Source organism: Sus scrofa, chromosome X, assembly GCF_054392235.1.
Source record: "Sus scrofa isolate SSC_HxYL_T2T_F1_AM1 chromosome X, Sscrofa_HxYL_maternal_Yorkshire_Landrace_v2.0, whole genome shotgun sequence".
Taxonomy (NCBI): Eukaryota; Metazoa; Chordata; class Mammalia; order Artiodactyla; family Suidae; genus Sus; species Sus scrofa.
The window spans coordinates 108,261,887-108,276,579 of record NC_139401.1 but is presented as its reverse complement, the minus strand read 5'-3'; the positions used below and the strand labels follow the sequence as shown (position 1 = coordinate 108,276,579).

General features: G+C 41.4%; 1 protein-coding gene across 1 annotated transcript; it reads right to left on the bottom strand.

Annotated features, from left to right (window-relative positions):
- Nucleotides 1–2,827: 2,827 nt before the first annotated feature.
- On the bottom strand, nucleotides 2,828–12,375 carry UBE2A (ubiquitin conjugating enzyme E2 A). The gene is made up of 6 exons (XM_001927284.5): nucleotides 12,183–12,375; nucleotides 11,974–12,054; nucleotides 11,552–11,577; nucleotides 5,453–5,542; nucleotides 4,395–4,483; nucleotides 2,828–4,128 (listed from the first exon to the last, which is right to left on the bottom strand). Exons 1-6 carry the CDS (start codon nucleotides 12,224–12,226, stop codon nucleotides 4,000–4,002), a joined length of 459 nt encoding a protein of 152 aa, XP_001927319.3. The 5' UTR covers nucleotides 12,227–12,375; the 3' UTR covers nucleotides 2,828–3,999.
- Between the last annotated feature and the right edge of the window lie 2,318 nt (nucleotides 12,376–14,693).

Here is a 14,693-nt window from a genome sequence, read left to right as displayed (position 1 = left end):
GGAAGCGGTGTTCGCACAAAATATTTCAACACCAGAGCACATGAGGATGAACGTAAGGACTTAGCAGATGGGAACAGCCAATCGGCCACGCATCACGCTTTCCCTATGGACGAACATGCTGGCTGCAACCAAATCTCAGGCTGTTTACTTTTGTGTGATTTTGTTTTCGTATCTCAGATAAGTATTACTATTCAGAGATGAATATTGATATTGATAGTTAAACAACTCCGGTGACTTGTAATTGGCCCACAACGAACAATTTCCTTTGCATTATTTATATTTTATATTAAGATGTCCGTTGTAGTTAAGTCAATATTTTGTTTATACCTGGGTCTCTGTAAATTTTAGTCACTTAAAATGATTAACACAGTATGTGATGTTTGCCTTCCACTAACTCTTTCTTCCTACAGTGTGTGTGGCCTTTCCTGATGTTGGTAGGAAGAGAAATGAGGTGTGCATTTTACTTGGCACTTAATGTTTTAACATTGGTGAGGGGAACTAAGCTAAAATGTTTATAGATTTTTTATAGGATTATTATTATTTTTTAACCCACAAGGCTTATGCCAACTTTGAGATGCTGTGGTTCAATTAATGCATTAGAAAAGCCAGCCTCCAATTCTCTTGGGTAAGAGTGGCTTTGGGGATTAGAGAGTGTGAAAACCCATTCTCTACATTTCTTTCCTATTACCAAAATGATTTAGGGGTGGGGGGAGTAGGGAAATGATATGTAAGTCTGGTTTATCTATGTAATTTCAACAGAACAGGATATTAATGCCATTATAGTTAAGGCTTCCAAATAATTGGGCCAAGTATATATTTGGTTCTGAATTTGAGGTCCAGATTTCCTAACTTAGATCAGTGTTGGTATCGATGTGGAGTTAGGGTGAAGTCACTTCGCTCTGCTTGAGAATAAAATATGTTGGGAAATGAATTTGACAAGAATGAACTGCTGACAACCTTGCTGTTCCATTTTGTCTCCTTTTCGTTGGTTCCTGTATTTTCCCTTTCTTTGAAAAAGCAGTCATTTTAACCTAGTAAGTAACCTTGCTATAAAACCTGCACAGGTACTTGAGCAGTTTCAAGTTTTATTTGACGTAAGTATATTATACTGAGGAACTAACTGCTTTCAGATATATACATAAAATCATTGAGCCTTATAGAGCTACTTTTTAGATTTTTTTACCCTCCCTTTTCGTTACAAAATGAGTGGAAATTCCATGCATTCTGTTAAAAGAGACATACAGGGCATTCACTTTGCAGTGTGTAACTCTTGAAGCTGGAGATGGGTCCTAAATAAAGGACTCGAACTACAACTTGAGTTCTTCATCACACCCCCTTTTCCACATCAAGCAGGCACAGAAATGAAGATTCAAGTTCAAGTCCACCATTTGAAAGGGGACTCTGCAAATCTGTTTTAACTTTATTATTGTTATAATTTATTACATGCAGGCAGACTGTGGCACTTCTTTGAAAAATTGTAAAGAAAAAGGGCAAATTAGCATTAAACTTTGGAATGAAAAATTTGTGGTGACTTTGACCATGGGTATGATGCTTTCGGAGGGAGGTCAGCTTGTTGACTCTGTTGTAAGGTTTTAAGGGGGTTATCCCATGAAAGAGATTGGGAATAGTGTTTCTTAAGAAGTGTACAAAAGATAAAAAATATTAAATATGCACATTGCCAATCTCACCCTGATTTTTTTCAAGTATGACTACAGTGTCAATATAAGGTACCCAGCCACAGCAGGATGAAAAAACTTATGTCAAACTAATCTGCCAAATAAAGACCAATGTAATGTGGTTCTACTTTGAAGCAGAAATGGACAGATATTTAAGCACATTTAAGGATGCTGCTCCTAGGTGCAACTAAGCAGTTCACGTGGCGTCCAATGTAGGGTGAGCTCCCCCATTTGAGGCTCCTCTAAGTGCCATGTCTGAAAGGATGAGTGGGTACATACACCTTAAGGACTTGATTTCACTTAGCACCCACCTCCCACCCCAAGTAAAGAGGTGAGTTTCTGCAGTCACTGTTCTTGTCTCTAAAATAATTTGCTCCTCAGAAGAAAGCAGAGTTTTGTTTAAAAATAAAAGAGGTAACCTTGAGGATACCTGTACTCCCAGAGTTTACATGGGACTTAAAATGCCATTTATAGTAGTTTGGCACTGTTTTTTAAGCTAGGGCTTTTTTCCTAAGAGGTGGAATGTCGGGATCAAGTTAGATCTTGGTGGAGTTCCTGTCGTGGCGCAGTGGTTAACGAACCCAACTAGGAACCATGAGGTTGCCGGTTCGATCCCTGGCCTTGCTCAGTGGGTTATGGATCCGGCACTGCTGTGAGCTGTGGTGTAGGTTGCAGATGTGGCTCAGATCCCATGTTGCTGTGGCTCTGGCGTAGGCCGGTGGCTATGGCTCCGACTGGACCCCTAGCCCGGGAACCTCCATATGCTGCAGGAGCGGCCCAAAGAAAAGGCAAAAAGACAAAAAGACAAAAAAAAAAAAAAAAAAGTTAGATCTTGGTCTCTGAGGGTGCGAGGGTGCTGGTAAATCTCCCTGGTTAATTCCCCACCCTTAGCACAATATAATTCCCTTGACTGACTATAATATATGCTGAAGTAACTTTTACTTACTAGATTTACATTCTGTTAGGATGTTTAAAGAAGCATTACACACTTAGGACTGAAAAGAAAAATAGCCCTACTCTTCTCTCCCAGAATCTGTATTTTTACTTTTACCATAACTTTTAAGGGGGGAAATGAGTAGATGTGAGAGTCCAATGAATTAATAGTAAAAGTTCATACTGAGCTAAAATATAATTATACCTTGACTACAAAATTTTAAGGTTATTTTTATTTACAAGTTTTGAAAAATGTACATTTTTTACATGGGTTACTTGTGCAAAGTTAGGTTTAGAAGAGTGATAAATGCACAAAAGGTGACAATGGAACATCAGACAAAACATTTACAAGCCTTGTCCCACACTGCTACTTAAAGATACTATCTAAAAGTATAAATATCCAAAGAAAGACTGCAAACATTGACTTCAAAGTTCTTACAATACTGAAAGGGAGGAAGAAACTAAAGCATGCAGCATTAACTGAGGATTTCAGTGGAAAATAGTTTGCCACAGATATGTTCCCTTCCTTGGGTTAATTAAAACTCTAAAAAACAATGGGGGATTATAAACTTGTTTATCTAGGGTAGCACTGCTCCTTTAAAAAGATTAAAGGATCTCCAACCTTCCCTAGCTGAAAAACTAATGATTGTTTCCATTCCTCTGCTCCCACACCTCTTTAAAAAGTGAACATCCAGAAGACTTTAGTATTCTGCAACTTTGCATGGGTGTCTCCAGTGAATACCCTGCAAGGAGAGGATGTGTCAGTTACTAAATTGCTGCATTCCTTTGACTGAGTCCTTTAACAGTCTCCTTCCTACCAGTGGGGGGGAAAAATCTTGTAATTCATGACGGTTAAATCTTAGTATCACAGCCTTTTTAGCTGCCATTGCTCTTTCAAAATGGATGTTTATATGGATTTATTTCCCTGTTTTCTATAGGCCGTATTCCAAAATGTCACTGTTAAATCCAGCACAAATGAAGGACCAGCCAGGATGAAACACCAGCAATCATTCTGTTAAAAATAACATTCTGGTCATCAAGCTATGCAAAAGCACCACTTGTAAAACAATTCATTTTAAAAGCTTAGTGTAAAGTACAGTAATACAATACTGCCCTAAAACTGGAAACGAGATACAACAGAAAAGGAATTAAGCATCAGTAATTTTTGCACGTAACCCAGGTACAGTACATTTGATCTCAGAGGGTGTTTTCTGAAGTTTAAGGAGAGGGTAGAAAGGGTAGGAAAAGCTTGGCAAGGGAAGATGGAAACAGCACAACAGCTATTTTGCTTTTAATAAAGTAAATGTAATGACACTGAAGAATAGGAAGGTGACAAACACATCAATATATAGTTTTCTCATGACCAGCTGCTTCTTTTCCTGCACCCGGGTCAACAGTCACGCCAGCTCTGTTCTACTATCGCAGAAACACGTTTTTCATACTCGCGCTTGTTCTCTTGGTACAGCTGAGCAGCCTGGCTGTTTGCTGGACTATTGGGATTAGGTTCGTCCAATAGAGACTATAGAGACAATTTGTAAAAGGTCAGTTCCTCAATGCAAATATATATCTATTCAGAACACTCACTTGAATTGTCCTAACTTGCAGCTAAATTTGCCCTCTTAGCAGAATAATCTAGAGGTACATTCATCTACTAGTAGCTAGGCAAATATATATTTTTCTCGTGGCTTAGGTCTTAATGACCTCCTTTGGACTTAAGACTTTCAAAAACATTTGCTAATATAAACATGTTAAAGGTTATAGTCAGTCACATTAAGGAAAATTCACCTGTATGGATGTTAAAATGGAAGACACATCATAGGTTGGACTCCAACGGTTCTGAAGTATGTCCAGACATATGCTACCATCTGCATAGACTAAGAGCATAGAAGTAGGCATGTTAAACACACAAAACTATTAAAGTTTTAACATCATAGTCAAGACAAATACAGTCAAGAATACTTTGCTTTTGAGATTTAGGAAAGATTCCTAAGCAGCGTCTCAGTTATCCTCAATAAGTATCATCAAGTAGGTGAAATAATTAGGATGATGAGGGAATGTCAAAGGTAAGCAGGATAAAACTGGAAGGTACTTAGTTCCTGTTATTGTGAAAAGACTGCCCCATTACCCACAAAACTACACATATATTCTAACAAGGTCCCAAGTCATCCATAGACTTGTGGGGAATTCATCCCACCAAATTTGTAAACTGTATCTCCTATCTGAAATAACACAAAATAGCTCAGAGTTCACAAGGTTTCACTTGGCATGAAGATAAAAATATCTGATACTATGGAAAATATTAATCTGAATAAAAGGCTAGTTGTTTCGGGGGGGGGGGGGAGTGGCAAGTTAGAATCACCTGTGGCACTTTTCCAATCTAATCTATACCTGGACCTCAACCACAGAATCTGATACTCCGTAGGTCTGGAGTGGGACCAGGGCATCCATATCTTTTAAATGTTCCGTGTTAATTCTGATCTGCATCCAAAGCTGAAAACCATTGTTCTAAATGCTAGTGAAAATAATTACAACACAAAACTACCCCGATCTGGCCCTACATTAAAAGAAACCTATGAGCATCCTTATTTTTGTTTAGTAATTAAATGAGAAAATCATCAAAACCAGGAGGCTCTGAGACTCCAAGCAAAGTCTCTTCGCTGCTTCAGTTCTAAAACCACAGACCAAGACAGCAACAAACCACCATAAATAAGTTCAGCTTTCAGGAAACAGCAAGATGCTTAAACAAATACTCGGGTACTACAAATAAATAGGAAATGTGGGATACCTCCAAAATAAACAGTGCAGTAGTTTAAAATAGTGTATTAAAAGTGAGGGATACTTGCCATTTGGATGAAACATCTTAGAGACAAATCTAACTGTTGGTGGCTTATTTGGATATTCTTCAGTGAATTCTATTGTAAGCTTAAAGGTTCCTGTAGTTAAAAAGAAAGGGTTAAGAAAACATATTTACTACTTTGTTCAGTAGTACTTTGCTTTTAATGCTACATGACTTTTTCCAGTATTAAATGAAATAATGGAAAGGTATAGGATAGAGAGAAAAGAGACCAGGTAAGAGATATAGCTCCAGGGATTGTCCTAAAAATGGACAGACATTGTAAGACTCACCACCCAAAGGTGATTTGTTTTTCGTTTTGCCATTATTCACCCCCAAACTTGAATATAACCATTTACACTCAAAATTACTGCCGTCAGGATAACTTTAGCCACTGTACTTTTTGAAGATATCCTTAAAATGGCAAGCAAGTGGAGCCAAAATTCGGCCTTCTTCCTTTAGAAGACTGAAAGACCTTAGTAAAGGCCAATTTAAAATTTTTTTTTAAAAAATTTTATGGCCACACCCATGGCATGTGGAAGTTCCTAGGCCAGGGACTGAATCTGAGCGACAGCTGTTGTCAACGCCGGATCCCTTAACCCACTGCTCTGGGCTGGGGATTGAACCCACGCCTCTGCAGTGACCTGAACCACCAGAGCAGGAACTCTCGGGCCAATTTTAATCGGCCGCCATCAATGGACTAGAAAGAATGAGAGCACAAAGGTTCAAAAACTAATGCTAGAAATACAAATCAATAATCAAATTATTTTTAAAAAAAACAAGGAATAAGTATAAAAGTTCACTGGCTCCTTTTCATGTAATGGTAACTCCATAATGAAAACAATTGAATGTAAGCAAGAAAAAACTTCAGTTCCTCTTAAAAACCCTTCAGTATGACTCACAAGGTACTTCACCATAAAACTAACTCAATTATTCACACTAATGGAGGGAATCAATGGCAGAAATAATTTGAAAACCACATTAGACTATGTTCATGTCTCCAGTAAATTTCTAATGATGTTTGTTTATGCTGAAATGAATTATTTTTCTCACATATGTGTCAACAAAGGTAGCAGGAGGCCCTAAAGCATACTAGCTTGTGGACTTATTTATAAGAAATGGACAAACTGGATCTCATTCAAGAATTGTTGGATGCTGTGATTTGGGGAGATTATTTCCTTCAAAATGTTATTTTTTATTGGGTTTAATAAATTCAAGAAAACAATCGGGCAGTTGTTTTTCCTGACTGAAATTTCTTCAAGTAAACTTAAGGAATCAGTTACAATCTGGTATAAGGTGATTCATGTTCCACTGTACTCCTCTGATCCACTTAATAAATTATTCTTATACCATAGGCCACGCTTTGGATAGAGTATAACTTGTTATTGGTTCCTTCAGTTAGCAACTTATTTTCTCTTTGTTTTCCATTTAAAAAAGAGAAGACCACAATCATTCTACTGCTAGATCAGGTACACATAACAATACAAAAAAGTTTGTTTCCAAGCAGCAAGCTCATAGGAAACAATTCGCTAACAGAGTTGCCCTTCATATGAACAAGTGTGCCAAAGTTGCAGAAAAACTTTAAATGCAACATATGGAGACATATTATATCCCCCAAACTATTGTTACTCCCTAAACTTGAAAGTCAGATCTGAAGATACTATGTGTATAATTAAAGACAAAAAGTAAAATATTTTGGAATAAACACACTATAGTCCATCAGAACACACTTTGCCTTTATCACCACCTGATCATAACTCTTCCTATTTCTGAAGAAGAAAGTATAGATCTTCCTTTTCAGTTCTATTTATATTATAACATGAAAGAAAAGTGGGAAGGAGTGTTAGTTCAAAACTTTGAGCTTCCGTATCTATCCCAAGTATAAACACATTTGGCTGAGTGTTGAAATCTGCTTAGATTACAGCTTAAGAGATTTATCAAGAAATTTCTCTAAAATTGGGCAGATTTAATAGTATGTGGAGCTCCCAGATACTTTAAATTAAAATGGTCATTAAATACGGTACCTAAAGGCAGTAAAGCCACACATAAGGCAGGCATAAGTGAAAACAGTAGAGAACAGTGGGGAAGAGCATCAGCTGTGCAGTCAGACAGACCTGGGTTCAAATCCTTGCTTTGCTATTTGCTAATTGTGAAACCTTTGGGGAAGTACATAACATTGCCGTGAGGCTTAAGTGAGGGAAAAATGCACAGTGACACAAAATAAGTGCTTCATAAATATTTTAGTTGCAATAATTCCAGTTTCACATCTCTTGACCCAGCTGAAGGAGGCAAAATCCAAAAGTCCAAATTTCACGATCAGTAAGAAAAATACAGTTAATGAAGTCAAATATCAAACACTTTCCTTCTGATCTCCATCAAACACTCATAGCGAAATGCAACTTGAGTACATAAGCTGGTGGCCCACAAAACCCTTGACTTGAGCTTTCTGCCTAATGCTTGCCCAGAAGTTCAAGAATGTGGTTACCTAGCTACCAAAGATGTTCCTCAAGTCTTTTAGAACATCTCATTTAATACCTTGAGAAGTGAAACAACTTGCTGATGTCTACTTGAATATTAACTAGGACTTATCTAAATCTTACTCAAAGTACACATTAAAAGGGATATTTCATACTTTTAGCCACATCACACAATGAGAACCTCATTAGTACAACCCTCGATGCAATTTCTGAGGTCCAAAACAAATGTTAAGGACATTAAAAATCCCAGAATATTATGTAATTGAGACTAGAACTTACCCTCTGAATATTTAGAAGGCTAGGCTTTACATATCTGAAAACTTAAGCCTCACCATTGTTGTACACAACCCGTAGTGATTTTATTCATCTTCCTGAGGAGGCCAAAACATTGTAAGGAAAGTTATCAACTAATCTGACTATACACAGGGACCAGGAAAATTAGATAAATGTGTTAAATGGCTGGGGTATGGCAATAGGGAGTGGTATGATTAAACTAGAGAGTGTATGTTCTGCCTAAAAACAGTCACAAATTTAACTTTTTGGAAATATTGTATTGGCCAAAGAAAGCACCTCTGTAGGTGTTTTCTACAACTGGGTCACCAGTTTGTGACCCCTGAGGAGAAAGCAAAGTACATGTACCAAAAAAAAAATTTTTTTTTTGATGACTGAAGTCTAATTTTTAAGACAATACCCAAATACTCTTCATCACAGGATTTATTTACCCTAAGAACATCCCTAGTGGACTTTAAGTGATTCATTAAAAAAAAAAAAAAAAAAAAAGCTAAAGGAGCTCCTGTTATGGCACAGCTGAAACAAATCCAACTAGGAACCGACCTGGTAGAGGACACATGACTAAAAACATCTATGTGTTTTTTTTTTAAAAAAAATGCAAACAAATACCCTTTAAAAAAAAATCTTGGAGGTCCCACGGTGGCGCAGCAGAAACAAATCTGACTAGTATCCCTGAGGGTGCGGGGTCAATCCCTGGCCTCACTCAGGGGGTCAAGGATCCGGCATTGCCCTGAACTGTGGTGTAGGTCACAGATGTGGCTTGGATCTGGCGTGGCTGTGGCTGTGGCTGGCAGCTGTAGCTCTGATTCAACTCCTGGGCTGGGAACCTCCATATGCTGAGAGTGCGGCCCTAAAACACACACACACACACATACACACACACACACAAACAAACACACAACTTAGACCAAATTCTTAAGAAAACATCTTATTATGAAAACAGTATGTTACTGTCTCTTAACAATTTTCAGATGACGCAACGAAGAATACTTTGTTCCTCGGCCTCTGTATTCGGTATACATACCAAGATATTTTAGGAGGAAGCCTTCCCCCCCAGTGATTTGTTTGGTAGTATAAGCTCTTGGTAGTAGTTCTCCTACTTCAAGTGTGTTAAGTTAAATCAAAATACCTTTAAGAGTTCCTTTTCTTAAAATCTCATCTCTAACTAGGGCCTGGCTGTTCCAGAAATTTCCACTACAAATGGTTTACAAGGAAGCAGCAAAAGTAGCTTTGAGCTACTGATTTGTATAACACACTGGCAACAGTGAAATCAACTATGCCACTTGCCCCTAATCAGACCTTTCCAGTAAATTCCCTAACTGAAATAAGAGGTATTCTTAAATGGTCAAAAAATTCGGAGCCATGGTCAGTGTTCTAGACACCTGAGGAAGCGTTCCTAGATAGCAGACTGCTCAAAGAGAACAAATCAGAAAAGGGAACTGTCATTTAGCCTGAGTGATTCCTTTCAGTAATGTCAGGATGAAGATACACATCATCAAAAATAGAACTAGTACTGTCAAGGGGGAAGGTCCAGGTAGATAATGGATTCCATAAGTACCTTTTCAATTCATACCACTTAAAATGAGAGAAGCACACTTGAAATATTTAAGTTGCCAACCCTCAGCAAAGTGATGTACTATTAATCAAGCTGTGGCCAGCATAAAGCAGCCTAAGTAAAATCAAGAGGCAAAAGGAAGTCGGTGAAAACAAAGCCTGCTGAAGCTAAAGCAAATACAGTTAATCTGCACAGAAAGCTTAAGTATGAAGAACGAGCACCAATCTATCCAGGAGAGGGAAATGAAGCCTCGCTAGCTCTTGCTACGGATCAGTTCAAATGATTTACTGCAGCAAAGCAGTACGCCTTCAGGACCACACTCTCCTGCTGTCAATGCTTTTTATTGCAGCCTTGAAGAGCAGTGGGATTTACCCAGGGAGTGAAGGCAGAAAGTATTCCAGTGACTGTCTTCTAGGGAAATCTGAGTGTTTGAGACAAATCATAGAAAAGGTTGATCCTGACCTATCTCACAACATCTTGTGATTGCATCAAAAAGCAATTTTTTTGATTGCATCAAAAAGCAATCTGACTTGGCAACAGAAAGATGTACTTAGTAGTTTGCAGAAATGTTTCTGTTTTAACCTTCAAACCGAGTTCTGTGCATATGTGTGTGCATATGTACACAGGCATAACCAAAGGAAAATAAATCACTGAGGGAAAAAATAACAGAAAGATCCTTTTCTTTTTAAAAATACCTCAAATATTAAAGATGCCGATCAGTAGTTCAAACACTTTTAATCATCTTTTAAAGTTTAAATTATTAAACTTTCAAAAACAATACACACACATACACACACACACACACTTGAGTGCACATAAAACTATATCCATGTCAATTTTCTGGTTGTGATATTGCAGAGTAGTCATTTAAGATGTTACCAAAGGAGGAGGGGAGCAGGTGAAGGGTATACAGGGCCTCTCTCCATATTATTATTTATTACAACGGCACATGAATCTACAATTATCTTAAAATAAGAAGTTTTTAAAAAAATCCCTAAAAAGCAAATAACATGTGTGTTTTTAAAAGTCAAACCTAAACTTAAATACTAAAAATCATGTACCTATAGATACAGGTAGTACCTTGAAGTAGGTTGGACACTGGTCAAGAGACTACATTACAGCTGCCCTCAATTGCGAAGCGGCCTTGAGATCACTGACCTATCACAAAGTCTTGATAAAAGCACACGCTGAAAACTCGTTTAAAAATTAAAAAAACCCACAATATTCTACTCGCACTGGCCATTAAAAGTGGCATTAAAGACCATCTTAAAGCAGGGAGACTGACGGACCATCAGTGCCAGATTGTCGAAACCAGACAGTTGTGTGCAAGGGTTTCTTGCATTCATTCAACATCCAACAACACCTATTAGGCACCTGCTGAACAAAGTCCCCACCCTTGTGACAGAATTCTGAGCCAAATGGTCCCTGGGGTGTCTGAGCCTATCAGCAAGTGGTTGGGTTGATACTAACTCAGTATCTTGGTGGGGCTGAATTTAGCAGGATCACAACTGGAACTTCACACATCTTTAACATCAGTGGTATGATGCTCCTTTTAAAAAGAGACTACCTTGCCCAGATTTTGTTTTTTAAAGAGGCCAAAAAGTGCAGCTCTAGTCAAGCGGACAATAGCCAGAACAACCTGCCACATATTGGATTCCACTCAAGCCTTTAGCAGGCAGAGGCTAGGGAGAAGCGGCTTCCTAAGTAGGAGGCACTTCCAGGATGACTGGGAACCCTTTCCCCAGATGATCAGGCTCCTGAAAGGTGGGTAAAGAAACTCTCTTACCATCCTCAAACGGGGTCCCTTCGGGCCTGAAACACAGAGAAAAACCAGTCAGTTTCCGCTTCAGGGCTTCCCTTCTCCCCGGTTCATCTGAGGAGACGGCTATTCTGAGCTCTGCCCGCTGCACCTCCGGTAAACCACCGTTTCCCGGGTCGCAAAGCCACTACAAACAGAGGTTTGGGGCTCAGAAAGCCCGGGCAGGCCGCCGCACCGGGGCGCCACCGCTCCCCGCCCCGCCCCCCTCAGAACCCCAAACGGTTCCCCTGGCAGCGGGAACCGAGCTAATCGAGGCACAGGCTCCGGGGAGGCGCCTAGGCCCAGCCAACCCCAAACCCTCTCCCCCTGCCCCCGCCTCCGCGCCCGGCCGGGTCCCGGAGGGCACACGCGTCCCCCAGCCCTCGCCGCCACCCGGAAAGCAGACTCACCCAAAAATGACCGCGTTCCAAACCATGATGTTGTTCTCGGACGGAGCCCCGCTGACTCCGGCTGGAGGATCTTCCTGCAACCTTCAGGGAACCAGACAGAGGCCCGGCGATCCGGCACCCGCGCCCGCCGCCGGCCGCCCCGCCGCCCGCCCGGCCCCACCCAGCGCCCCGACCGCAGCCCCCGGCCCCCGGCGTCCCGGGCGGGTTACCTCTTGAAGTCCCTCATGAGGCGCCGCCGAGCCGGGGTGGACATGTCTCTAGCGGGGTCAGGGGTGGGGCATACACCGAGCTCCCGGGTCCCCGCGGGCGGTAAGGCGGCCGAGGAGGCTGAAGGAGCCGAAGGCACCGAGGGGGAAGCGCCCAAAGGAACGGCGCTGCCTCTCCGAAGTCGAGGGTCGGTCTGGCGCCGGCTAAGCACCACCCCAGAGTAGACGGGGGCTGAACCAACCTGGAAGGAAAGGGCGGGGGTGGAACGCCAAACGCCGGACAGGACGTACCAAGACGGGACGGGGGGGGGGGGCGGAAAGTTGCTTAGGTCATTAAACCCCGGCAGGAGGCGGGAGTGGCGGGGGGTGGGGGGGGGGTGAGAAGTGAGCTGCCGGCCGCAGGAAATTGCCTGTAACTCGCGAGGACCCGGTGGTGGAAAGGGGACCACCTCTACCTGCCAATTCTAAGCCAAACTCTGGGAGCTCTTTTCTGTTCTCTCGTTTCTTTTTCTGTCTTTTCATTTCTTTTTTTCTTCTTTTCTTTCTTTTTCTTTTCTTTTCTTTTCTTTTTTTTTTTTTTTTTTTTTGAGATCCGATCACTTATTAAAGTGCACACCACTGTGGCTGAGGGGGTGGAAGTCCGGACCTAGAGGAGGAGGGAGTGGGCGGAGGCAAAACCAGTTCTCCCAAAGCGGGAACTCTAGGGGGCCCACCCCTCTGCGGACCCTTGCAACTGGGGAGGAGGGTGTGTGACTGGTTAAAATCAATGAAAATCTAAAGAATAAATCGACCTCGACTATGACAGGGTTCTGGCTGTGGATCCCTTCTCTAAGGTGCGAATGTGCAGGATTCAGATCCCAACCTACAGGCCAATGATCACCCCCAAAGCGGAAGGGAATGGTGTTGTGTGTCCTGGGGAGGGAATGAGAGCTGGAGGCAAGCAGAATGAGGCTGTAGCTCAGGGCACTCACAATTTGGCTCTGGAACCACATTTCCCCTTGGCAGTTCAACAAGCCAAGCGGCTACTATATGTTCAGAAGAGTCCAAGGTATGAGAGTATCCGACTGCAGAGAATTGGAAGAGCAGTGAGTCTGAAGTAAAAGCAACGGTAAGATGCGCAGGAAAAAGCTGCAGGTTGCAGGGAAGAGTCACAGTTAGTATGGAGACCTGCAAAAGCAACAACAGTTTTAAAGAATATGTTTTAAAAGGTCAACCCAAAATAACTTAGAAAGTAAGCAACTACTCATTTAAGAATTTTTGAAAATATGAGAAACGTAGCTTTGGGTTAAGTCGTGAAGAGTTTTGAATGCCAAGCTGATGGCTTCCTTGGAAGGTGGTTGAGCAGAAAAGCTATAGGATGAGAGCTGTGCTCATCAGAGACCTGTCCCAGGACAGCAACCAGGAGACGCTTGAGGTATTCCAGGTGAGAGATACTGAACCAGGCAATGACAATAAATATGGAGAGGAAGGGATGAACGGAGAGGATCTGGCAACACACAGAATGTGGGGGCAAGAGAGAGGAAGGAGTTAACAATGGCTCAAGTTCTAACCCCCCAAATCATTGGGGGTTTGAAGGTGCCATTAACAGAACTAGGGAATAGAGAGGGGGGCAGTTTTGAGATAAGAAATTTGAGGACTTGCTGAGTTCATGGGACTAGTGAGACATCCACATGAAGATGTCTGGGATCTATCAGATGTGCAAAAATCTATTTCTAACATGGGAGGCAATGGTAGGGATTCCAGCTGCTGCTTAACAAGTACCTTCCTGGCCAAGGATTTATATCTCTGATGAACTCCAACAGATCAGTTAAGGACAGTCTCTCTAAATAGGACCACATTATGGCTGTGATGGGAAAGGGACACAAAATAGATTTTAAAAACCTTAGGTGTTTCCTGGTGGCCTAGCTGTTAAGGATTCAGTGTTGTCACTGCTGTGGCTGGGGCTGGATCCTTGGTCAAGGACCTTCTGTATGCCACGGGCAGAGCCAAAATAAATAAATAAATAAATAAATAAATAAATAAATAAACTCCTCCTTTCCTCATATCTAGGAACTTGCAGTCTACTAATACACACCTAGAAAATCAACAAAAGCAAGTCCTATGAAAGCAACTGTGTTAGTGTGCTATTCCTGTTTATCAAATTACAAAAAATTAAAAAAATAAAAATAAAGGATTTGCCATTGTGGCTTAGTGGGTTAAGAACCCAGCTAGTATGCCTGAGGACTCTGGTTTGATTCCTGGCCTAGCTCAGTGGATTATGGATCCAGTGTTGCTGTGAGCTGTGGTGTAGGCCTGCAGCTATAGCTCCGATTCACCCCCTAGCCTGGGAACTTCCATATGCCGTGGGCACGGCCCTAAATACATACACACACACACACACACACACACACACACACACACACACACACACACACACACAACCATAAGCTGTGGTTGTAGGACTGAAGGCCCCATTTCTTCACTGACCACCAGCCTGGGATCACTCTCAGCTCCTAGAGGTCACAACATTCCTTG